Source organism: Pseudorca crassidens, chromosome 12 (genome assembly GCF_039906515.1).
Source record: "Pseudorca crassidens isolate mPseCra1 chromosome 12, mPseCra1.hap1, whole genome shotgun sequence".
Classification (NCBI taxonomy): domain Eukaryota; kingdom Metazoa; phylum Chordata; class Mammalia; order Artiodactyla; family Delphinidae; genus Pseudorca; species Pseudorca crassidens.
The window spans coordinates 64,796,732-64,823,682 of record NC_090307.1 but is presented as its reverse complement, the minus strand read 5'-3'; the positions used below and the strand labels follow the sequence as shown (position 1 = coordinate 64,823,682).

General features: G+C 37.8%; 1 protein-coding gene across 3 annotated transcripts; it reads right to left on the bottom strand.

Annotated features, from left to right (window-relative positions):
* Window positions 1-432: 432 nt before the first annotated feature.
* On the bottom strand, window positions 433-26,951 carry RNMT (RNA guanine-7 methyltransferase). 3 transcript variants are annotated; one of them, XM_067699840.1, is made up of 11 exons: window positions 26,889-26,951; window positions 23,959-24,417; window positions 21,422-21,557; window positions 18,180-18,305; window positions 15,602-15,717; window positions 14,374-14,555; window positions 13,684-13,848; window positions 10,574-10,691; window positions 9,063-9,164; window positions 8,100-8,133; window positions 433-7,086 (listed from the first exon to the last, which is right to left on the bottom strand). In XM_067699840.1, the coding sequence occupies exons 2-11, from the start codon at window positions 24,373-24,375 to the stop codon at window positions 7,067-7,069; spliced, it is 1,416 nt and encodes a 471-aa protein (XP_067555941.1). In that variant the 5' UTR covers window positions 24,376-24,417; window positions 26,889-26,951; the 3' UTR covers window positions 433-7,066. The 3 variants fall into 3 exon arrangements, with proteins under 3 accessions (XP_067555941.1, XP_067555938.1, XP_067555939.1); XM_067699837.1 differs by having other exon boundaries at window positions 433-4,971; XM_067699838.1 differs by lacking the exon at window positions 26,889-26,951 and adding an exon at window positions 26,503-26,527 and having other exon boundaries at window positions 433-4,971.

The window sequence follows — 26,951 nt, the reverse complement described above, 5'->3', positions numbered from 1 at the left end:
ACAATATGATACATTCCACAAAGGATTCATATCCAGAATAAACATATTTTAAAAACCAACAAGTCAACACAAAAAAGATAGTCTACCCAATATAAAAATGGGCAAAACTTGAACAGATATTTCACAAAGGACAAAGGCCAATAAGCATATGAAAAGTGCTCAATGTCATTAAGAATCAGTAAAATGAAAACTAAAGCCACAATGAGATACCACTATGTGACACTACTGAGTGTTGGTGAAAAGTGGGACAACTGGAACTTGGAAAACCTGTTGGGTAGAGTCCAATAAAGCTTAGCATGATGTCTGTACTATGACCCTGCAATTCTACTCCTAGGCAGAGAGGAGTACCTGTGCCCCCAAGTTCACGGACTAGAATATTTGAAGCAGTGCTATTAATAGTATTTCCCAAACTGGGAATGAACCAAACATCCATTGGATAAATAACGTGGTTTATTCACGCAATGGAATACTATACAGCCACGAAAAAGAACCATGTACAAATACATGCAACAAAAATCTCACACACTGTAGACCAATTAAGCCAGTACAAAAGAATATATACTGTTTGATTCTTTTCATATAACATCCAAAAACAGACAAAAGTAACCTATGCTCTTAGAAGTTGAGATAGCGGTTACCCTTGGGAGGCAGCTACTGGAAGGGAGCAGGAGGGGCTTCTGTATTGTTTGATATGGGTGCTGACCATATGCATGTTTTCCGTTTGCGAAAAACACCAACTTATATATATATATGTTACTCTTCAATAAAAAGTTAAAACAAAATAATGTGCCTCTGCCTGGATAATCAGCTCAGACTGAAGAGATGATTCCTCTCGGCCATCCTCTCAACTCCTAACTGCCACTCCCAAATGGTGTCAGCCCCTAACAAACTAGATTTGCTCTAGGTCTGGCTGCTAAAGGAATAGGCCTACCAAAATGTGAAATCCTAGTTTAAACCTCTGCCTTCCTGCCTATGAATTATTCACTTTTTACCCTCCTCCCTAGTACACTCAAGGGCCCTCCTGCTCTCTCTGCCCCAAATCCTTACTCAGGAGTAAATGCTCCTCTCAGGGAACATTTAAGTAAGTATCAGTTTTGCACCCAAAGGATGGAGCTCCAATAGTTAATGTTTCCAGTTGCAGGTAGCAGATGAGCAAGGAGTCCTTTAGGCCTAACGCCCTGGAGGCATGTAATGTGCAACTGCAGTGCAGGCCCGACCTGGGGGTTATGGGGTGTTCAAATCTTGGCTTTGCCGTGGGCAACTTTGTGTCCTCTCTGTCTCTCGATTTCCTCATCATTAAAACAGGGATAATGGTGCTTACCTCACACAGTTGTTGTAAGGATCACATATAATACATTTAGAAAAGTGACTGACATAAGGGAGGAACTTAGTAAATGTTAGCTGTCAACATGGCTTTACCCAGGGTACACTGTCCCCAAGAACACATGGCCTAGGGTAAGTCTAGGTAGCAGAGGGCTTTGGAGCTCACCCAAGTCTCGCCAGGCAAACCCAGGAGAGTACTTCTGTGTGCCCTATATTTGTTAGGTAGTGCAGTGAGAAGCAGGCACACATGCTCCAGGGCTAAATGGGAACGGAGGAGGAACTGGGAAGGACATGAGGTGGAGAAGAGCTGGCTGTCCCCCAGCCCCACGTATATCTACTAAATAAGTCTATCATTAAATAAATGCATGCATCAGCCACTGTTATTGACTGCCTTCAATGAAATGCTGTTGTCAGAGGTTGAGAAATGAAGAAACTTCCTACCAGGTGTGTAGCATTTGATGTAACATCGACCAGGGAGGTGGTGATATCATACATCCATGCTTCCTGTTTGACCAAACGGCCATGGGCATTACGGTACAACTGTTACTACAGGGCCGTGGTCCCTGGGTCTGGCCTCTACTTTGAAAACCTGAGGTAGACAACAAAAAGTCACTTCCTATTAATCATGTTCAGTAGCTAGAATATTTACACTGGCAGTACTTCCCCACAGGCAGATTTGCACAAGAAGTCAAATCCTCATTAGGATACTTGAAGACTTACCAAAATAACATAATGCAATAAACTAAGACAGGCTGAATAAATACCCAGAAGAGCTAAAGGGACTGCAGATCTAGACAGCTGACAGCTGACAATGCTTCTGTGGTCTCTCCTCTGCTGATGCACATCACTCCCACCTACAAGCCCATCTCACTTGTACCCCACCACTCTGCTCTGATGCCCTATAAATACTATTAACGTGAATTCAGGCAGCAATCATACTTCCTCAATTTCCAAGTTTGGGGAGGGGTAGGCTAGGAAACCCTGTACTGATAATCTACCTTTCAGAGTCATCACAAAGATTAGTTAATTTAAGTCACAGTCTCTAATCAATCCTTCTCTCTCTGAAGGCAAATTTCTCTGGGGAGTCACAATGGAGTGGAGGCTTGGTGGCCCAAGTGCACAGTCACCACCCGCAGGTTACGACAACCCCCTTAGAATGCAGTGGGAAACGGCCAGGTTCTCTCCGTGAACACTGGCTACGTGGGGCCCTTGCTTTATTGGATTCCAGGCCCAAAGAGTTCCATTTGTATGCTCTCAGTTACACCACAACCAGCCAGTTTCCCAGCCCATTCCTCATGATTTCTTTCCACAAATGCTGTAGCTGATTCTCACTTCTACTTTCATCCGCAGAGGACAAACTGAATGGCAGGTCTGAAAATGCCCTTGAGCCACTTCCAAGAGCAGCTTACATCACTGGCTTGACAATGAAAAGCCATCCTACCACTCCTAACAGTTTCCACTAGTCTTGGATAGAAAATCACCAAATATTTAGACTGCAGATGTGTGTGGAATCGTCCCACAAGCTTTTACCCTGGTGATGGCAGTTCTTCGTCAATCACTGCCCAGACACCTAACTGCAGCAGGAGACGTCAGGAAGGAAGAGCAGAGAAGGCAACAAGGCCACCAAAGCTCGAAGGGCAATGGCTGGGATGCCGCACCCTCTGGCGAGGCTCCACACACCCCTCCACACATGCCAGACCGCTCAGACCGAGAGCCCACTCCAGCTCTCTGTGCACCTTTCTATCCACTAAAGGCCTGGGGACCCCACCTTCCTTTCCTCTTGGTTTTGCCATCACAAATTACTCCATCCTTTGGGGATTCTTCTCTCTCCCAAATTACCCATGGAGTAGGAGAGAGCAGAAGGTTAAAAATATGCCTTATGACTTGCTTAGAATAAACTAAGACCATTACATGAGGACAGTGGTAGGAAATAACAGAGAAGTTTTTCATACTCTACCCAAACTATCACAATACTTTCTGGCACCTCCCCCAGAACTGAAATGAACCTGGGCATGTAACACCAAGAGCTCACCACCCCTACCTCCCCAGCACCAGCACCAAACTGTAGCTGGTGAATGGCAGCCACCAGGCAGAACTGCTACTATTTATTTTCCCCAATGACTTATGGTGAACCACCACTAAGGCAAATGACCATCTCTGTCAGAAATGGTAACAGTCTGGAGATGGACAGATTGTGGAAGGAATGGAAGTTAGGTAACCTGTGTTGTCCTGCTAGAAGGTCTGCTACTCTAACACCGTGAACAATCAACACACATAAACAAATTAAGAGACTACAGTTTTTTAACAAGTTCTCTGGATAATTACAGAAAGAAATGTCTTTAAAAACCATGCATGAAATAAGTGATTTTTAAAGGAGCATGTATAAATTGCTCTGCTTTGCTCTTTAAATTTTTCACTACATATAAAAAACTGGCAAGTTTTCTAAACAGTGATAAATTAAGAAAAACAATTCACACTGGTGTCAGTTTCCGAAGAGTCACACAAGAAGCCAGGGCTGATAACTCTTAAGGGTTCTGAAATGGCACATGCAAATTGTGAATGGGGACGAGACGCCAGACCCACTGTGCCAAGTACAACGTGGTGACAGAGGAGCAGGTACTGGTTGTTTCTGGGCCAAAGGGGGTAACGGATCTACAGCATGCAGCACTCGTAACCCAGACCCATCATCAGGGTGAATTCCTACGAAGTCTCTCAGTCAGCTTCCTTTACCACCACGCTGCCGCCTGCTCCCCACCCCGCCACCCCAACTGCAGTTCCATATATAAAGCTGAAGAAAATGTGCAAACAGGTTCACATGGGAGAGGTTCACCAAACGTTGAGAAAAGCACCTACGGCATTTTGGTTCAGTAAAAATATGAATTACATCCTTGATAATTAGAAACATTCATTGCTATTGTAAGAAACTCTTAAGAGAAAGCTCCCCAAATCCAAAACAATTTTATGCTGGAATTTGAAATGTTCTATCTAGTTCTAAAACTGCATCATATTAGCAAATGAAGTAGTTATTATTTATAATGAAATTTAATAACTGGTTAAAATTCTAGGTAATTTTTATGACCATCTAAAATTTAGTTTTAAACTTATAATTTTAGCAATACATATTGAACACTTACATTCAATTGTACAGAACGCAATTCATTTAATCTTGAAAAACACTAACAAAACTAAGGAAATAAGTACACACACCTCCGAATCAGTACACTCTCTCACCAGTTCTACAACTGCAATAAATTTAATACTGTAAATAAACACTGGACAAAGCAGAGCACTGGCGAAAGAACTCAGAGGTTTTAACAAGTCATTTTATAATTTTTATGAGCTAAGAGAGTGGAGGCAAATGGAATTCTTAGAACATTACTTAAAAATAGATTTTTAAAGACAAAGGTCCCGACTCACTCTTATATACACACACAAAGTTCATCTGTCACAGACAGCAAATGTTGAATTTATACACTGTAGTTTCCAGCAGCATCCTGCACGTTGAGAATAATTAAATTAAACAAGGATGTCAGATCTATGGAAGATGGACCATTCAAATCTGTACAAGAAAGAACACAGCTGTTCTGGTGCTACTGCATATGTGATGTGCTCACTGCTGCTTCTCAAATGCAAAAACCAAGTAAATACCTGAAAAGAAAACCAATAAAAGTTAGAGCTTGGTTTCTCACATCCTCAGGGCAACAATCTTGGTCTTGTTCATAATTTGGTGAAAATTCTCAAGCAGCTTTTGAAAAGGAAAAGTTCCATTATTTCTAGGAGTTCTTCAATAATTTTGAGTCATACTTAGGCAGATATGGGATCATATCTGCTTACTTGAACACAAATATCCACTTACTCCACATCACAGCCCTGGAGAAAACCAATTTAACAGCTCTAAAAATCTCTACTGACCGTTTGAGGAAAAAAAAAAAGTATAAAAGCAAAGAAAATGAAAACTGGAAAACCTTATGATTTAATTCTTTTTACCTGGAATAACTGCACTACTATGAGTGCAGGGGTAATCTAAGTTTGCTACTCAGGAGGGGAAAAAAACCCTAATAAAAATGGTAAGGAACACATATAACGTGCATGTTAAAATTCATCCAGTTATCCAGTGGTTGTGTCGTAGGGCCTGGTAAGGAAAGTGAGCCAAAAGCCACATGACAATCGACAGTCCCAGCCCCAAGAGCACTCTCCCTTAAATAAGGTTTCCGGCTTTGATGTGTTCACTCAAAGACATCTAAATGCATCTATGGTTCCCCATTCTGAACCACACTGAAGTTCAAACTTATTATATCTTCTTTTAAGATACTGATAGATTTTATGATTATGAAAACGACTGAGAAGACAAATCCTCAAAACATCACAAAAATGTTCAGGGTGTTCACTAGAACATTCACCCAGCAAGTCGAGATAAGAAGCCACGTGATGAGGAGGTCTCGCCCCTTGGGTCAACTGTAGAACAGGGGACGGATGAAGGACAGCAGACCACATAAGGGCCTCCCAATCCTCGAGTCCTCGGCCTCTCCAACCCAGCCTGCACAGGAGCACCACGGCAGTCTCCCCTAACATCATTCTGGTCATACTGTTCTTTACTCATTCTCTAGCTCCTGAGTCTTTTAGGAGAAATAAATATGGCTGGCAGCAGAATAGACAGATGGGGAGAAAATAGGCAGGGTGATCATCAACACTGTGGATTCTTCTTGAGGGGAAGGAAGCAGAGCAGCCTAAAGCACTCACTGGCAAGTCCTGAGGCTCAGGACAGGCCGGCATTGCTGAGCTTGCCGTGCACTCCAAGTGCTCTTTCTGCAGCAAACGCTGCCAAACCCACCCCAAACACATCTATACCCACTGCAGATAACCTGGCAGTCCTGACCTGCCTGGATCTAGGGTCATATAAAACCAGCGCTTAATTTCAGATCAGCAATGAATAACTTTCTCTCCTTTCTTACTCAAAAATTCTGGAAGTCTCACTAATTATATAAAACACCTTCTGTGCCAGCATTTCAACTGGGATTTAAACAAAAGAAACTTAAACCACTTCTAAAAGCAGATCAGCAACAATTCTCTTTTCTTCCACATTTAAAGCATCTTCTAGAGGAGCAGCAGCCTCTGGTAATACGAGCTAAATGATTAGACCAGTAGGAGTCTAAAATATAGCTTCTTAGACTGTGGCACCAGCCCACAAAGCCCTCCAGGTTAGAAAAATGTAATTCATCACAGGGCAGATGGACCCTGACACACTGACCCTGGTTGCCCTTTGGCCATTGTTCCTTTCCTATTGCTTTTCTCCTCTCTAACCCACCTCTTCTTCAACTGTCTGGGAGCATCTAATTCTTCACTTGTATATTACTGCTAAAGTCCATGCTTAATATAAAAATACAGTGCTCATCTGCAGCCAGCACCACCATCACGACCTTTGACCTAGGTCGTTCTGTTACACGGCACTTTGGAATTGGTGGGACATCTAAGGTAGTTGGCATATCTCCACTCCAGGGAAACCAAAGAAATGTGTCGGTTTCTGCACATATTTCTACGTTTGTCAGAGATTACGTCTCTAATATCTTCCAATCCCATTTCTACCGAGGTCACCAATATTCTGAAACTGGATCAAAGTGTGCCTTCTTCCCTTTTCCTCTCTCTCCAATTCAGCAAGTTCTAAGAATTTTCCTTTCCGTGGGTGTCCATGAGGCCATGGCTGCGAGTGTGGAGCACCTGGGCTAGCTCTCTGACCTCAGCCAAGCTATTTGCCTGCTTTCCTATCTGTGAAAAGAAGACAGAATTAATAGTAGTCTACTGACAAAGCTGTGAGGATTAAACGAGGCATAACACAGGAAAAGTTTTGAACAGTGACTGGGCCCAAGCTAAACACTCAGTAATACGAACTATTATTATTTTCCAGATTTCACTAGTTTTTATTAAGCTCTCCTTCATCTGTTTTCCCCATTACAGGAACTTCAGCATGTAAAACAGTGTGCCCAAAAGTCACTTATTTATGTCTGTTTCTTCTACTGGATAGTACACTTCTGGAAGGCAGAGAGGTAACATTTATTTTTTTTATCGTCCAAAGCCCTTTCATAGATCTTTATGTAAGTTAATATTCAAAATGTTTATCAAATGGGTTATCTCTGATTACCTTTGATTTTTCCTTCAACATAATCAACAAATATTTAACCAAAGAGTGGGAACTACCTTTTAAGTCATCAGGGCAACCATATAAGGGTATCACCATCCTGGCAGGGAGGCTCTGGGACTTCACAGACTGGCCAGGCCTCTGACCTCTCCTCCAAAGACAGGTGCCTCACTTCAGAATGTCTCTACATCATGGCTGTTCCCAACCACACACCCTCTAAAACATCCTGCTCAGTGCTGCTTCACTAAATGTTCTAGTATTTATTATGACCTCACTGTCAACGCCAGAGAGGCCAGAATCAAATAAAATACACGGAACTGCTCCATAAGCCAAAATTTCCAGCAGAAATGTAAGGTAAAGACGTCAAATACAGATGGCTTCACAGTAACAAGTAGACAATGAAAATGTTTAAGAATGCTCGTCAAAGTTTACGTTAAGGAACATCCTGCATATATTTTCTCTTGGCACTAAATAGCCGTGCAAGATGGGGAATTAGACATTTATAGGAATTTTGTGCATAACACAATCACCCCCTCATACAAATTAATATATGTCAGAAAAATTCTAAAGTTTTCAGATTTTAACAATCACTTTGAAGCAATTTTTGAAAATGTCAGTAAATCTACACTGATGATATACTCACTTGTAGCTTCCCATTCTGATTTACTTAAGGTTCCCTAAAATTTAAAAAAAAGAAAATTTCAGATTGAATATGCAAGTACATATATACTTATTTTTCAATAATGGACAGAGGTCTCCAAAACCCTAACTTCATTATAAATACACATACAATTTACTGTTAATATTATTGTGATCTGAATATAAAATAAATCAATGAGATTAACCTTTAATGCCATCTTCTCACCACTTTTGTGCTCCTGCCAATTCTCTAAACCACTGATTCTCAACCAAAGGGTGAATCTGCATAAAGAGGGTATTCGTGTGTAACTGGAAAAATTATCTAGCTTACATTTTTAACTTGGAAAATGGAAAAAAAAAAAAAAAAAGAGGCCTATCTTGAAACATCAAATAATACTGCAGGAGGGAATAAGATTTTTGTGTTTTTACAAAGGAAATCACAAAATAAAGTATGTATCATACAAAGGAAATAAATTGTATTTAGTGATGTACTTGCTACTTTGCAAAGGCACTGAGTAACAAGATATACAGTGGCAAGTTTAGTGACTAATATAATTTTGAAGAAGTGATAATTATGTAGCATTCATAATTAAGGAAAATGTGAACTTCCACATAGAAGTCAGAGAAAATGAAGATGTAATTTTTCCCCATCTAAGTTCATAAGCCCCTGAATTTTATCTATGGAACACCACGAGTCAGTAGTGTCCAGGTAAAGATACAATGGTATAGCAAGAAAACTCTCAAGCCAAGCCTATAACTTTTCTCCCATCCTTATTTCCTCCATTCTCAGTTCGTTAAAGTACATTTTATTCTATATTCTACAGTTATAAAAAGTTATCACAACTTAGGGGAAACAGACTACTGTATATCTGATTTGCAACTCAGTGAACTCAAGTATTATAAATCAGTGAAATAATTTCCTAAGTTTCCATTTTTCTATAAAGCATGTTAAAAAATAAAAACTTACCAATGGCAACCTCACTTGACTGTTCTTCATGTACTTTGCTGCATGTTCATAGTCATCCGCCTTCTCAGATGCAAGTTTGGAATTCTCGTTTGCAGGATATGGCTAGGGAAGCAAGTGAAACTCCTAGTTGAGACATTACACTGAAATTTACAATTCAGAATTAAACACACAATCACTGAAATAAAATAATTAAGACAGTTATCTTTAAGTATTACTTCAGGAATACAAACTACACATGCTTTTGAAATATAAAAAAAAAGGAGTGAAGGGAATCCTCTCTGAACAAAGCAGCTGCCATGGTCAACACTGAGCATGATCAGAGTATCTACAATCACAGAGTCTACACAGGGACTGAATAGCATCCTGAATTGCCACCAAGGACCACTGGCTGCAAACACCTTTACCTACCTGACTCCTGGTCAAAGGCTTTTTCTGTTATGACTCTAAGCTGAAGGAAGTTATCAGAAGGGCTAAACATTCATTTGAACATTATGGTGACTTAGCAGCCATGGAAGTATGAACAGCAACTGGAAATAATACAAATGAAATGCTCAGTCAACAGAACCTTGGGAGTTCCAGAAGAGAAGGAAAATATCCAGCCTCCAATACAGGTCGTCTCCATATTTACATAAAATCTGAAGAAGGGCCTCAAAACAATGCTGTTCTAAAAGGTATGCTGGACAAATGTTTATTCAAATTACTTTGAGCACTATTTTTAATCCATTTTAACATCTCTTTATACTACAAAGTGCTTTGTAATGCATGTAAATAAAAACAATGAATTACACACTCATGTAGCAACCATCTGCTCTGTAAAGGTTATATACTCTTTTAATTCCTTTCTTTGCCCTGTTACAACAAACTAGCTAGCAAGGAACCACTTTAGATGTACATCTTCCTGAAGAATTTTTAAGAAACTGATCCAGGAATGTTTACCTTGCTATCTTCTTTTTCCCCTTTATAAGTATCCTACAGTAAAATCAGACATTAGAAATTTAGCTATGTGTTTGCTGTTTAAAAAGTATTTAGTTTTTTGGACTTCCATAGTGGGGAGAGGCCAGGGTGCTGCTGAACATCCTACAGGGCACAGAGCAGCCCCAAATGCCAACAGTCCTGACGTTGAGAACTCTTATGTTAAAGCTCTGTCCTAGGGCTTCCCTGGTGGCGCAGTGGTTGAGAGTCCGCCTGCCGATGCAGGGGACACGGGTTCGTGCCCTGGTCCGGGAAGATCCCACGTGCCCGTGAGCCATGGCCGCTGAGCCTGCGCGTCCGGAGCCTGTGCTCCGAAACGGGAGAGGCCATAACAGTGAGAGGCCCACGTACCGCCAAACAAAAAAAAAAAAAAAAAAAAAAAAGCTCTGTCCTAGGTGCTGAAGAGTCTAGAGTTGGCACCAATAAGCTGTGTAACTTATATAAATACTGAGTGTGTACATGGCCTTGAAAGAAATCTCAGAGACAGCCAAACAAGTTTATTACCACCTGGAATTTTTACACCTTTTCTAAATACTCACCTCCAGGGCCTGCATTCGTTTTAACAGCATTTTATTTTCATTGTTCTTAATCTTTTCCTCATAGAATTCCAGAAATGTTTTTTTGTAGACTAGTTTCATATTGTACTTCTTCGCCATTCTGTCCAAAAAAGATTATTTAATGAAAAGGCTTCCAAAATATTTGTAATTCCACACGCAACAGTAACACCTTCTGGGCTTAACTAAAAACCTTTACAAATTCACAAGAGGACCATGGAAAATGAGTGAAGGGCAACACACCACTGACCTGAAGGAAATGTGCAATTAAATCTCACTGGGTCACAGGGAACTCCAGTAACATAACAGGCCAGGAAATGAAATGAAAGGCTGTGAGATGGGGACCACAGGCTGTAAGGAACACTTTTCTACCAACTCCATTTCATTTGACTCGATCCCTCACAGTGGCATTGAAAATAGTGGCCAACTTCCTTCTTAAAATAGTCTCTTTCATCTACTGGATTCCCTGGCAAGACACACTATTAATTTTTATCCTACATCTTGAACTGCTTCTTCACAGTTTGTTTTACAGGTTTCTTTTCCCAACTTCCAAAGGTCATGGTTCTGAAAAGTGTGGCCCAGAACCTTGCTCACTGTCACTCCCTGATGTATACAGCTTGCCAACAGCTATGGTAGCTCAGTCCTGGCCTCTGTCACTGCACTGCTCCCTAGAAATCTCCACCAGGACTGTCACAGGTGTGCTCTAACTCTCCACCTCCAGGGCTGAATCCCACTAGCCTGTTCTTCTGCCAGTCTTTGCTATTTCAGTAAATCTATCTAACGATCCACGTCTCCCCCTCTCTATGCCCAGTGTTCAGCACACCACTATGTCCTCTCCATTTACCTATACAACACACTTCAAACAGGCCCACTTCTGACCCCGTCACTTGCCACCATCCTGCTCCAACACCATCACCACACAGCTGTACCACTTCGCTCGTTTCGCTGCTATTCTTACCCTCCCTCAACCAATTTTCCAACTGCAGCCAGATTATGCTTTTAGCAGTGCACAGGTCACGTCCCTCCTTCACACCCTTCACTGGCTCTCCAGCACACTTAGGGCACAATTCAAAAGCCTTTAACATGGCCTCTAAGGCACTCATTTATACAGGAGTGCTGCCTCATCTTGAGCCAGCTGGGCCCTGATTCCTTAAGGCCCAGTCACAATGGCTTTCCTTCAGCTCCTTGAACTAGCCAAGCTCTGTCCATCCCACTTCGGGGTCCCTTACGCCTGGAACACTCTCCCTTCCAGTCTCCAACTGGCCAACTAGACAGCCTTTAGATGTTGACTTAAACATCACTTTTTCCAAGGTGGCTTCCTTAAATCCTCAATGACATTAGGTCTCCCGTTATGCTTTGCGTGTGTTATTTTTTCCGAGTGCATTTGCTGAAGTTGATTACTATGTAGCTGTAGACAACAAAAGGGAACCTGAGGATGATTTCAGGTAGCACAAAAGGAGGAGAGGAAGAAAGGGAAAAAGTCTGAAAGGGGACTTGTGAGGTGACAGATGAGGGGACAGAGTGAAGGAAACATTTGCGGGCCACTTGGATTTGCATGTAAGAGGCATACGTAAGGCAGGAGTCCCTGTAATTAGCATTAGCCCTCCTTGGAAAGACAACATGAGTAAATATAAAAGCCTCTTCTATTCCAGGTAGTTCATTTTCTATCATAAATATCCAAAATGAGACTTTACAAATGAAACCAAGCTTTAACCCTAAGAAATACCATAATTACAAAGAACTGAGACTCAATTTGACCAATCTGAATAGGTTTGCCATGTAAAAGCTAATTAACGAAATGGCAGAAGGGTATCTCAAAATCCCTATGCATTTTCTGATTGTCTCCCTGAATGAATACCTGTCTTAAATAATTTAAAAAAATTTAAAATATTAAAGTGATACTTTATGACTTTATATGTTTATAATCATTAGGCAATATAAGCAAAAAAAATTGTTAGTGTATGCCTAGCATTTTTTTAAAAAAAACTTTCATTTTATTCTTTATATTTTGGCGTATACTTAAATCACCAACTTTGTCAACCCCAAACACCAAGCTAACATACCAAACATATAAAACAACATACTAAAAATGTTTAATATTTTTCTTTCATAAAGTTGAAGAGCATAACATTTCCCCAAAGTTTGCTAATTATAAGGAAAATGTGATATAAATTTTTTAATTTTATAGTTCATATTTATAAATTGTGCATAGTATTTTCCATGTTTAGTCACATGCTACTTCATTTTCTCATATTATTGTATATAATTTTTATATATTGTAGAACTCCTGAAAATCCTACACCCATAATTTTACAAGCTGCCTGAGACACAATTCAAATAATCAGCAGCCAAATATAAGTAAAAAAAGTAAAGCTCTTCCTCTTCCTCAGTTAATAAAGGCTTTGTTTTAAAAAGAAGGAAATGCAGTTTGGTCAGCTGTGACATGGCCTGCATTTAACTGGACTCTTCCACGTTCCCTATCAGGGAGATCCCCAAGACCAAGAAAAGGCCTTGGGGCCTTACCTGAAACCCCAGCTTTCCCTGTGCCTGTGGTTTGCCAGGACTCCTAGGAATTCAGGTGCATGAGTGAATACATACCTGAATCAGGAATTCCTGATTACTCATTCCTGAATAATCAATTTATTCTTGCCATTGCCCGTGAGACAGAGGCCATTTCACAAGCTATAGCGAAATATAAAACAACTTTTAATACCTATCCCTGTCAAAAGGAGGATCTCTACTTTGGGAAGACTCATTTTATGTTACCAAAGTACCAGCAGTTACCTAAAAACAAGTCTTTTGCTATTTATAGTGTCAGTTATTTTCTTCCACAACTTGCAGGCAACAGGCTCCCTTTCTTGCCTACAGGATGAAATAATTCCAGGAATAAAAGAAACTAAATGAGTAAGGCTGCAAGAGACCTATGCCACCAACCCTGGATTTGAAGTTATTATTATTATTTTTTTTAAATAAGGCTATACTTCTTCTTAGGATTCCACTTAAAATAAGAAACAAACATAAATACTGATTTTTTTTTCCTTTTCTTTCTCTCTTACGCAAAAAGAGAATAGTTAACAGATTAATGACATTCTTACTCATTTAGCAATGGAAAATAGACCAAGAATTCAGGGACATCCACAACACCTTCCAAGTTGAAGTCATATTTGCAGCCAAATAAAGGATAAGCTCCTTTCTTCTGAAATTTCACAGTATATATTTCATTTCCGAATGATTCTGTTTCTGAAGCTTCAAGGCGTCTTCTATAAAAGTTATCCCCAAACCAAAACAAAAAGATTAAATTTGTTATTAGGTCAAATTTATTTTGATCAGATTAAATATGGGGGGGGACACACACATGATGCAATTTTATAAAGATTAGCTTTTAATTGGATTTGAGCTACTTTTAAGAAGCGATACACTAAAAGATCATTAACAATCTCACTAATAAAATTATGCTGGAAGTAGGTTTCACTATCATGACAGCTGGTTAAGTCCCAATGCCTCACATCTGATCTGGAGTTTGTCTAGCAATACCACCTCTGGCTTTTTGGCTGGAAGTACCATCAATCTCCAACTTACACAGAAAGATGTTTTAAAGGTTCATCTGCAAATCTAACTTTTTAACTTAAAATTTGAGTATCTACTCAAATACATTATCAAAGTGCTCAGCCCTTATAAGATCAACACGGCATGTTCTGTAAACTTTATTCCTAATAAACACTTGCTACTCTAAAATAAGCTTAATTTTGAGTATTTTATAAACCACAACATATAAAAGTACTTACATCAATTCAAAGCTATTGGGAGTGGTACCAATAAAATAGCCTCCAGGGCTCAGTCTCTCACATGCATTTCTGAGCATGATGTCAGCCTGCTCATAGGACTCGAATGAGTAATGGCAGACAAACTGACAACTGCAGATGTCAAAGCACATTTCTGGGTCACGAAACTTATCAATCAAAAGTTCCTGAAACAAATTAAAATGGGTCAAGACTTTGAAGTTGGCTGCGACATAAAAATTTAGTGAATTAATTTCTAGAATTAGGATCCTTAAAAGTAGACATGACCTCCCACCAACCTACTCTTTCTCATTACATATCATAAAGATCATAATAAAAACGTTCTTTCTTTCTGATTCAACAGAATTTGATTCCCATTTTCACAGTAATTTTAAAAACTAGGGATTCTGAAATAATGCTAAAAAATATATCAAACATGACATTTAAAGGAGTTGAACCTTTAACTGGCTTTACTTGAAAACTAAATAAAATGATGTTGAACAGTAACTTGGGTTTAAAAAAAAACACAAAGCTGGTCTTTGGGACATTTTTTACTTTTTAGGCTGCGCCATGCAGCTTGCGGGATCTTTAGTTCCCCAACCAGGGATTGAATCCAGGCTACGGCAGTGAAAGTACTGAGTCCTAACCACTGGACCACCAGGGAACTCCCTGGGACATCTTTTTAAAACGCAGAAGTGTTTTTAAAGGTTTCCAACTTTCTAGCACTTTTCCTTCCACTTTCACAACTGCAAACAAAATGTGTAGGGTTACAGGTATCTATAATAGTTCAATGAGCTAAGGAGTCAGAAAAGAAATGTTCAAGGGGGGGACTTCCAGCATTTCGAGTGCCTCTATAGTCTTGAACTTCAGCTGTTAAAGAGATTTGGAAACAGGTGTCACCAGACTGTGATATGTTGGGAAACCACCCAAACAAATTACAAGGTAAACAAAATGAAGTGCAGATCTATTTCAAAATACTAGAAAATAAATCGTGTCCAAACAGAGAAGCAACAAATGATTTCCAAAGTAAAAGTATTAAAAGCTAAAAATTCCCAGAAGTATTCACTGGGTCATTTAAGGAAATTTATCATTAATGGAATTTCTAGTTGAAACTCAAAATCCATGTCCTAAAGATTTTTAATGTTTCAAAGCAAATTTTTAAAAAATGAGCTGATTTTTAAAGCAAACCATTTACTCATACTAAAATATAAAAACAAATAAAAAAAATACATACCTTTGAACAATCAGCAGTTATAAATTCTGCACTGAAAATATATTCATTATCACGACAACGATTTTTCATGTCCTCGTACCGTTGCTGACACTGTTTGACAGAAACATCAGCAATATCTGGAAGGCGGACGGGTATTAGTAATGTCAACAAAGGCCCACAGAGTTAAAACGGAAATGCAAAAATGGCACAAATCTAGACTTCATCTCAACTTTTAAACTTTGGCAGCGAATCTAGCCTTAGAAAAGCAAAAAACGTTCTATTTCCTTCAAAACAAAAGAGAAGAAAGGCTTTTGTTCCAATGGAAATGCCCTCTTATTTTTCAAAAGGAATTAACCACTTTCTCAATAGGTAGTGACAACAGAAAAGTTCTACCATGATTTTTAAATGCTTATTCAAAGTTAAAAGCAGAAAGTTTAAATTCCAATTTGGATTATAAAACCTAACACTATACGCCCAGCTCTTTATAGTTTCTTAATAAAATGTTATTTGCCTTTTCCCAGTGTTGACATTTGCACTGCAGGTACAAAAGCAACGGTGGGTACTTTGTCATGAATACAAGGTAGGGGCACCAAAGGTACTGGTAATACTTGATATATTCTTCACTGCTATAAGCCAGCACAGAAAGAAAAAAGGGGGAAAAAAATCCAATTTCATTTAAGAATGTCCTTGATAAGCAGTAAAAATTAATTTTATGAAATCTTCAAAACATTTCTGCTACATAACAAAGTCTGCCTGAACAGGACTGGTGTGACTGCACTGTAAGCTGTACTGCCCACTTTTTTCACACAAAATTGTTTCACTTAAAGAACCACTGACAGACAAACTGGTTATTCAGACTTCGGAATTTGGCAGACCTTTTCTTCATAGTGAAAAAAATGAGCCTGTCATTTCATGAAAACTACAGACTGTATTTGTTACCAATGATAAATTTGAGCTTTCAAGTGAAAGTTCCAACTCTGATAAACTTTTATCTACCACCACCAGCTGGGCATCTTCCCAATACTTGAGACTTTTCTGACCGATGGTAATATTAAACAAATGTGATTTCCTGATGTCAACATTTAGAAGATTTGCATAACTTTAGTGAACACTGTTTTCCAAATATTACAAAATCTTGCAGGGCGAAGTGCAAGATAGACCAATGGATTTAAATATAACAGAACACAAAAAGTTCACCAATATGGTTTCAGATTCCACACTGTAACTAACCTTTAAAGGAACTACCACTTGCCGAATTTTGATGTAGTATCAAAGATGAATATCCTCAATTATCTGAAAAGGCTATTAAAATACTCCATTTCACAACTACTCATCAAATAAAATAACACATCAAAACATATTGATGCAGAAACAGGTGTGAGAATCCAGTTGTTTTCTATTATTCCAGACTCTAAAGGAATTTGCAAAAGTACTTTTAAAATGCCAGTCTTCTCACTACATTTTATCTGTAATAAATATTTTTTAAATTCTTGGTTTTAATTTCTATAATCAGCAGATATAACCACATATGCAAAAGTTTTCTGGGGTCCTCAATCATTTTTAAGAATGTACTGTGGTCATAAAACCAAAAACTCTGACAAGTGTCGATTTAGGCAATACTACTCCACAGGTGGTGCTGGGCACTTCCCACAGCAAGGAACATGACATGATCTTGTCCCTCTTCAGGGTTAAGACTGACCAGCAGATTCAGGCACTTGATTCATCCAGTTAAGTTCCTATCAACTTTTCACCTAATAGCTTAGATCTATTATTTTACCAAGAGTGGAAAAATTTATTCATCATGATTTTTCAATAGAGGTATTTTTCTTTTCAACCATTTGGTTACGTTGAAATATGGTTTATACAGGGTTAGAGAAGATAAATACTCGCCATTTCCTCCCTTAGTTTATGAATTTCAGAATGAGTAAGTTTCCTTGCTCCCTCCAAGTGTGAACGAGATTTTTCCCCTTTATTTCATGTTTCAATCCACTGTAATCACTGTCTTTTTAAAATAATTAATTAATTAATTAGTTAATTAATCTTGGCTGCGTTGGATCTTTGTTGCTGTGCGCGGGCTTTCTCTAGTTGCGGCGAGTGGGGGCTACTCTTTGTTGCAGTACACAGGATTGTCATTGAGGTGGCTTCTCTTGTTGTGGAGCACGGGCTCTAGGCACACGGGCTTAGTAGTTGTGGCGCACGGGCTTAGTTTTAGTTGGTCCGCAGCATGTGGGATCTTCCCAGACCAGGGCTCGAACCCGTGTCCCCTGCATTGGCAGGCGGATTCTTAACCACTGTGCCACCAGGGAAGTTCCTTGTAATCACTCTCTTTTTTAATGAAGAAACTATCCTATCTTTGACCAGTGAAAGCCTTTCCAAGTTTATGCTTCAAACATGGAGTCCAACATGACTCCAATCATCCTTGTTTTTAACACCATCAGTAAAGTCTCATTACTCATTTTAGAAAACACCCATCTCATGCCTAGCCCCCAGACATCTTCTGGTAAGGTATTTTGGTATTATGTCCATAATGAGGTCTTTCTTATTTACATTTACCTGACAGACCACAAATTATTCTTTCCCATGCCATTATCTGTCTTACCAGTACAAACGAGCTTGTCAATTCTTCCCTTTTTCCACTTGAGCAAATCTCCACCTTTACCACATCCCAGGTCCAAAACAGTGATATCACGTTTTTTTTTCAGTCGCACCTTTTCTAAAAATTCTCCTAAAAGAGAAAATTAAGTCATAATAAATGATCTCTTCTCCATTTTTACTAAAGCATAAACTGTTACTCCTAATAACCTACTAACTTCTGCCTGACACGTACAGTAAGTCCCCTACATTCAAACTAGAGAACTTTCAAAGATGTGAATGTGTGTTCGTTATGTCCAATTACGTAAGTTAGTTCATGTGTCTGGCGTACATTGTCACATGCATGCTCTACAAGTGATTGTGCTTTTGTGTATTTTACGGTAAAGTACTGTACAGAGTACAGTAGTACAGTATTATTTCAAGCCCCGAAGGTCCAGAAGCTATTGTAAAAGCAGTGGTGATGTAGCTGGTACTGCTAAGAAGGGCGGGTTGTAATGTACTACTGTACATTGTAATGTACTACTGTACTTTTCAAGGAACTGTACTATAAGTTTAAAAATATTTTATGTTTGTTTTTTATGTATTATATGTGTGAGAAGTTATGATAACCTATTACAGTATAGTACTATAAAGCAATTGTGTTAGTTGGGTACCCAGGCTAACTTTGTCGGCCTTACAAACAAATTGGACTTATGTACATGCTCTCAGAACAAAACTCGTTCTTGTGTAGGGGACTTAGTGTAATATAAACACATTCATTTATGTAATTAATTCATAACTTCTAGAAAATATTTCAAAATTTGACTAAGAGTTAATTAACTTGATCCTTCAGCATTAAAGATGAAAGAGTATGTGTCTGGTATTTTAGAAGCTAAGACAGGTTTTTGAAGGTTATTTTCAGAATTTGATTCAACATTAAATAGCAAACATTTTATTTTTTCTCTCTCATTTTATTAAAAAGAAGTTTAATAGTACAAAGAAGCCACATGACCTTGGTGGGTCAATAGCAAACATTTTAAATTCTAATTAATACAAGAATACCCAACACTTGCTCATGATAAGAAAAAAATTATTCATAATTTTTTGTAGTTCTCTTTCCAAAGCTAAGTGTTTAGCTTACTATACATGTAACAATTATGGGATCACAAGAGACCTTGGTTTTGATAAAAGATGTCAAGCTTACCTCTAAATTAGTCAAAAAACTATACATACCTCTTAATTTTACTATCATCAGAATTCTTAAAACTCTGAAATAAAAATGGAGTCTTTTATCCCAATCTACCAAATCACATTAAGATCCAACGAATAACATTAGCATGTCCCTTACATCAATAGCCAAATGGTTCAAACATAAGTTAAAGGCATATTAATATTCTTAGACAATGAAATATTCAGCAATTCTAAAATTGGATAAAATACTGAATCCTAGATCTACTCTTCCTGTCTATCATTCTGAGTTTAATGTTTTCTATTTCTTATGTGTACTATTTTGACTGCTAGAATATTCTGTATAAGTACTTCTGCCTTTCTCTGTCACAGAAGTACAAGTGTTCCATATTCAACTTTCTGCTATGAATCTTAAAAAAAAAAACAGCATAAAATATAATACGGAAAGAGTGAAAATAAGAATTATAAAATCTCTTTATTTCCACATAAGATTAATGAGAGGGGAAATCTTCATGAAACATTATTCAAAGATATCTTTATCACATTCAAGCATCATACTCAACTATCACTAGCTATAAGTAGCAACAAGGAAGCGAAAATGAATGACAAAGAATGGGTGTTGAGAAGAAAAAGAAAAAAGGCAGCAAGGGAATTTGGCACAGGCCACACTGATTACAGCAGGACCAGAAAGACAGGTGCAGATAGCAAAGCACCCATTGAGAGAGTTGCTGGAACAGCTGAAGAAGAAATAATACCATAAATATGCAGAGAGATAAATTTTTGCCAAGTCTGACATACGTGTTTTTAAAAACTACCCATTTCCCTGTTTATAAAAATAATACAACTAACAATGTGAAAAATAGTGAACTTAAAAATATTTACTCAATGAATAAATACATAAATAAACAACACATTAGGAAAAATACTCAATGATAACTTATCTGCATTACTGAGGATGATGAGGAAAGGAAGAGAAAAACTGAAAAGAAATTAGGAACAGCAACCAAAGATTACGAGTATAGAGCAAAAATGCCATAATAAGTAACCTAAAAAATAAATAAATAAATAAAAAGAAGTTCGTTTATTCATTTACCCTGGCTGACAAGTAGCAGAGTCAAATAAGTCTTATTTTTATAATAAAACAAAGAAAAATATTAAAATGTGTTCGAAATAATGAGTCTAGTTCCCACTCCTGACACTTCTCAGAACGGATAATTTGTCTTTTAAAATTACTAAATTATTGTTAAAACTAGTAGAAAGTAGCCATAATTAGCACTTTATTCTTTTCAGTGTAAATATGAAAGCATTCTCACTTTTTCTGAGGTTGGCTTTTTAGAAAACAAAAACAGAAACCAAAATTTAAAAAAAACCTTTTTGTGAAAAACTCCAAAATCTACTGGCTTTTAAAAATTCTCTAATCTCAGGTAAGTGACTATTTAATATACTTGATACACAAAGCAATAAATATATTCTGAATCATATTTCCTCCACTGACTTCCATTTTAATATCAAAGGTGAGTTTCCATACATAAAATGCTGTCTAAAAAGCTGAATGTCTTCATCAATCCTCAAAGTAAACTTTATTTCTCCCCAGAAGAAAAAACAAGTTCAATGGACAATCAGTACACATGATGACCTTTACCAACTCATTAAAGGCCTAGAGATAAAAGATCATGGCACTGTCCATTTTCTTGACCTAATGGAACCCAAATGTTTAATTCAACAATATATCATTGCTCCAAAACTATTAGAGTAAAATAGATTATTTAATAGCACTAGGTTAGCTTGATTCTAAATGTAAAAGCACGCTGCCTTCTGAAAGCCTGATTAACTCATCAACTTAATATTAATTAAACACTCATTGCTATCTTATGTAGTCAATCATAAGTAAATATGAAAAAAATTTACCTAAAAGGCTTAGTTTCAGTTTTGGCTCCAGTCTTATAAAGCCAAGCTTTGATGATTAAATGAATGGTAACTAAAGACCTAGTAGCTTTGTGTATGATTAACCATTTGGGGAGTAAAAATGAGACATAAGCTGAAATTAAAAATTCAAAACTATAAATCAAAAAACAAACATACCAATGAGGACACTTTTCATCCAATTATTAAAGTTTCTTAGGTAAAAAATTCTACTTTGGCTACGCTTCTCCAAACCAACTTCCTGGAGTTCATTGTAGTGAGCGGCCACTGCTGAGCTGTGTCCTTCTTCCAAGTTCTGAAAATAAAAGAATTGAATAAAATTAAGAAGCTGAACATGAAAAAAATTAGTCTAAAAGAGCATCTGACCTATATACGGATAAAATACTACTGAAATTGGTAAACTTCATTAAGCAATGGCATAACCACAGAAATCCTAATTATAATCACAAGGAAGATTTTCCCCTGTTCCCTATTTTTAAAAACATCTCCTGATTTAAAAAATTTTCATCTTGATTTTCATCTATAGAATTTTGGTGTTAATGTATTTATAAAACCAGTACTCTTCCAGAGTTCTGATTTATTCAATTCAGTAAATGTCAGTCAGTGGATGAAGTTCCTACAAGAATATAAAATAGAAATAACACATTTATTATATTACTATAAAATTGTTGTGGGCATTAAGTGAGATAATATACACAAAGAGATGGGAACTCAACAGGCTATGTTCAGTGTCAGTGATTTCTATTATTTGCTATTAACCTAATTCAAGTTTCAATTTGTGCTCTCTATCTAAGACCCTAAGCATTCTGCAAAAATGCCAGGAAGGTAAAGGGCTTCAGATCCCCCCACTCCCCTGCTCAACCAAAGTGTTTCATCTGACATGTAAAATAGGTAAAAGGTTTACGATTTTCACTTGAAAAAAGGGTTCCACTGCTAGTAAAAGTTTAAAAACTACATTTATGATACAAGCTCCTCTCTGTTACAAAGATTTGCATTCCACCAATGACAAACATGTGGCTTATCTGCTACTTTCTTCCTGAGGAGTGATGGCAGAATTTTACTCATTCATTGAGTAATCCATATTCCAACTCAGATCCGCCACAATATAGTATTTCCAGATGAAAATGACTTGCTATCCCTTGCTTTATAATATTCTTGCTAAATACCAGGCTTAGCTAAAATTGTATGTAACTACCCTAATAAGAAGTGGAAACACCATAGTTTAAGGAATTACATTAAGAAAAAAATGTAAAGCTGGGTATCATCTTGATATTTATCATTGTAAGTGATAATCTCAAATACTTCAGACACAAAAGAGATGAACACCTAATTACGAAGGAAAAAAAAGGATGAACACCTAATTAAAAGAAAAAATAAGAGATGAACACCTAATTAAAAAGGGAAAAAAATGAACACCTAGTTAAAAGGGAAACAAAATTTAAAAATTAATTAGGAACACCTAATTAAATCATCTGGACCTTACACTGTTGTGTTTTTGAAAGTACTAAGAAAAAGCAAACTATAAAAACTACCTTTCAAGTTTCTAGTTAAATAAGATTTCCGAAATAAGATAAAAATTATCTCATTAGTAGAAGTTGTACCTACATAGAAAATAACTAAATTACAAGAGTTAAAACCCTACTCTATCTTAAGATGATGTCTATTAAAAATAGAACATTCCTACAGATGGTCAAAAAGCACATGAAAAGATGCTCAACATCACTAATTATTAGAGAAATGCAAATCAAAATTACAGTGAGGTATCACCTTACACGGGTTGGAATGGCCATCATCAAGAAGTCTACAAACAATAAATGCTGGAAAAGGTGTGGAGAAAAGGGAATCCTCATACACTGTTGGTGGGAATGTAAACTGGTACAAACTGTACAACCACTATGGAGGTTCCTTAAAAAAACTAAAGATAGAACTACCATATGATCCAGCAATCCCACTGCTGGGCATATATCCAAAGAAAACCAGAATTCGAAAAGATACATGCACCCTAATGTTCACTGCAGCACTATTTACAATAGCCAAGACATGGAAGCAACCTAAATGTCCATGACAGAGGAATGGATAAAGAAGATGTGGTACACATATACGGTGGAAAATTACTCAGCCATAAAAAAAATGAAATAACGCCACTTGCAGCAACATAGATGGACCTAGAGATTATCATACTAAGTGAAGTCAGTCAGAGAAAGACAAATATCATGATATCACTTATATGTGGAATCTAAAAAATGATACAAATGAACTTATTTACAACACAGAAATAGACTCACAAACTTGGAAAACAAATTTATGGTTACTGAAGGGGTAAAGTGGGAGGGAGGGATAAATTAGGAGTTTGGGATTAACATATACACACTACTATATATAAAATAGACAATCAACAAGGACCTACTGTACAGCACAGGGAACTCTACTCAATATTCTGTAATAACCTATATGGGAAGAGAATCTGAAAAAGAATGGATATATGTATATGTATAACTGAATCATTTTGCTGTATACCTGAAACTAACACAACATTGTAAATCAACTATACTCCAATATAAAATAAAAATTAAATTAAAAAAAAGAACATTCTTAAGTTATTAAAATTATGTAAAAAAAAGGTATTATTTCACAACTGCTCCAGATTTCAATCTGACATATTCTATTATGAATAAAAGAAAATACACTCAAAATACCTTTTGCTTTTCAGGAACATCTTCAAGTTCTATTTTTCTCCTTTTCTGAGTGCCATCTCCAGTAGGTTCATCTTCTGGAAAACCATCAGTTTCCATTCTTCTTTTCCTTGAAATACCTTCATCACCACCAGAACCTTTTTCCTCTGGGGCAATTTCAGCATCAAGTTTTCTTTTCTTGGATGGAGTGTCTTCCCCACAACTAGAACTTTCCTTTACAAGATCATCTTCAAACTCCATTTTTCTCTTTTTTGGAGTGTCTACTTGCCCACAATTAGGAGCCTTTTCAGAAAGCCCAGTCCCAGGAGAGGTTGCGTTTTCATTAACAATGCATGAAGACTCTGTTTCTGAATCTATTGATGTTTTTGCCTCTTCACGAGAGATCTTTTCACATTCCTCTGCTTTTGCAGAATTTTCCATTTTTGATTACTTAAATAGATGGTAAAACTTCATGAACTAACACTGGAATGGCAAAAATTTCATATTACTTGTAAACGTAATGCTAAGACTTTAAAAACAATTTAAACCAGAAACTAGTCATTTAATTTCAGGGATCAACTAAGAGTTTAAAAAACCTCATTAAAGAATATTGAAAACAATATTGATATATATTGCATATGAATTTCTGAAAATGCTAATGTGGAAGTACTAATTATAATCCCGGAACACTTCTACAATCTTGTCCATAAAAGTTACCATTGGCATTAAAACTGACGAAGTCGTGGTAAATGAAGTCAGTTCCATTTCTATCCTGATCCTTACCCTACAGCCTTGGTTCCCCAAATGTGCGATGGACACTATAACAAACTGATATGGGCACGGGAGAATATTTCAAAATTTAAGGCAAAGGTAGTGACATCTGACATCTGGAAAATATCACAGATACAGCTTCAAATAGAGCATAGTTTTAACTGAGTAGATTGCACTACATTTCTTATGTATACTACTATATATAAAATAGACAATCAACAAGGACCTACTGTACAGCACAGGGAACTCTACTCAATATTCTGTAATAACCTATATGGGAAAAGAATCTGAAAAAGAATGGATATATGTATATGTACAACTGAATCAATTTGCTGTATACCTGAAACTAACACAACATTGTAAATCAACTATACTCCAATATAAAATAAAAATTAAATTAAAAAAAAGAACATTCTTAAGTTATTAAAATTATGTGACACCAGAACCTTGTGAAGCTGAGACTGGTGGTACCACAGAAAATCAGTGTAAAACAGGAAACGAAGTTGATGTCAAATCCTATCTCAAGGCTTGAGAAGATATCCAGTACTCAACAGATGTACATATTCCACTAGTATGCATTCGTGGTTAGCTAAGAATTAAACACAATTTTTTTTCAATCCATGCATTATTTTTAAATACAAAGTTGTTAGGACACGCTTATTAAATTGTTTGGACTAAACTATTTAGTAAGGGAAACTGCTAGGTATTTCTTTTGGCCTAGGGACACTGAAAGCCAAGAACAGGAGAAGTCTGGGAACCTACAGTTGACTTCTAAAATCCTTACTTCGTAATGGGTGTCAGAACTAGGTAGAAAGTGAAGAAAGTAGAAATGGGTGGACAAGAAGTTTCAAGACCCAGCCTGCAACTTAATGACCATTAGTCTCTTTCAAATGTTCTTAAGCCTATGTGTGAAATGGGAGGGGGAGAAAAATAAGTGAGCTATTTATTGGACAGGAATTTATTAAGTCATTCAACAAGTTGAGTGAACGCCTACTACAGAGAAGCTCAATAAGACACTATGTGAATTAGTCTTCAAGAAGTTTACAGCTGATATACTATTAAAATGTTAGGCTGTATTATTCAATCCAAATGTAAAAGAAAAAGCAAAAGTCCAAAAATCAGTGAGATTCAGCAAATTCAGAACCTGAAAATTATGAAGCAGGGGGTGTTCCCTGTAAAGAAACAGAATAAGAAATAAAGTCGCTTAATGGAATGGGTAAAAACAAGTCACTCTAAACCGGGAAGGGTTTCAAGGGATATTAACTTTCACCACCCAAGGTTTGAGGTAACAAAATACCAAAACGTGCCAAAACAGGAAGAAATGACTCACAGAGAAAAAAATTACCCAGAAATGTAATTTTATGAATACTACTTAAAATGATTATCTAGTAAAACTATCCACCAAATTATCAAGTCCCTATCCTCTCCTCCCTACCATTTATTTCTTAATAAGGAAATAGAAACTGGTTTTAATTTCAAATAAACCAATGTAACTTATCCTTAGCTATAAATAATTTTAGCTGTAAATGTAACATCTAAATTCACTGTTGGGAATAAAAGTTAAGTTTATTTATATTTATCTGTGATATTTCCACAGATGAGATGGTCTAAAGACAATTCGGTCAGAATAAACGACACGGATTTCCAAACGAACCCAGAGATGGATTAGCCTGAGGCCGAGCGTCTAAGGTGAACAAAGAGTAAGGTCCAGACCCAAGAGGGCTGTCCTTCGGAACCCTCGAGGAAGAACTCAGGTACAGAGTCGACAGATACACAGATGCGCATGAACGACCACACCTGCATCTCGGTGACCTGCGCGGCAGTCACACCCGAGGTTTCACGGGAACCGCCGGCCTGGGGACTCGAGCTCAAGCAGATGAGCTCCACGCCCAACCCGCCGGCGGGCCGGGTCTCCTCGAGCCCGAGGACTCACTGAGCTGCCCCGGCGCCGCCCGGCTCAGGTTCCAGTCTACTACGCAGGCCAGGCGGCCGGCCGCTCCGGCTCCGGCAGCCCGGCGGGCCTGAAGCCGCTCTAGGGCCTCCCGAACCCGGGCCGGCTCTGCGCGGAGGGGCGTCAGCGCCCACGGACCCGGCACTGCCAGCGGTCTGAGGGCCTCTTCCACCGGGTCGGGCGCGGCTACACACAAAGAGTACGAAACCCAGCGTTGCAACCAAACACTCACCGTCCAGCCATCCGCGACTCTGTTTGCGGAAGCGGCTCCGCGCCACGCGCACGCTGTGACGCC

Coding starts and splice junctions, on each gene's coding strand:
- RNMT (XM_067699837.1), bottom strand. CDS start 24,375: ATGGAAAATTCTGCAAAAGCAGAGGAATGTGAAAAGATCTCTCGTGAA. Junction 14,556..15,601: donor TAACTGCTGATTGTTCAAAG/GTATGTATTTTT, acceptor AATTTGTTTCAG/GAACTTTTGATTGATAAGTT. Junction 8,134..9,062: donor GTCAAGTGAGGTTGCCATTG/GTAAGTTTTTAT, acceptor TTTAAATTTTAG/GGAACCTTAAGTAAATCAGA.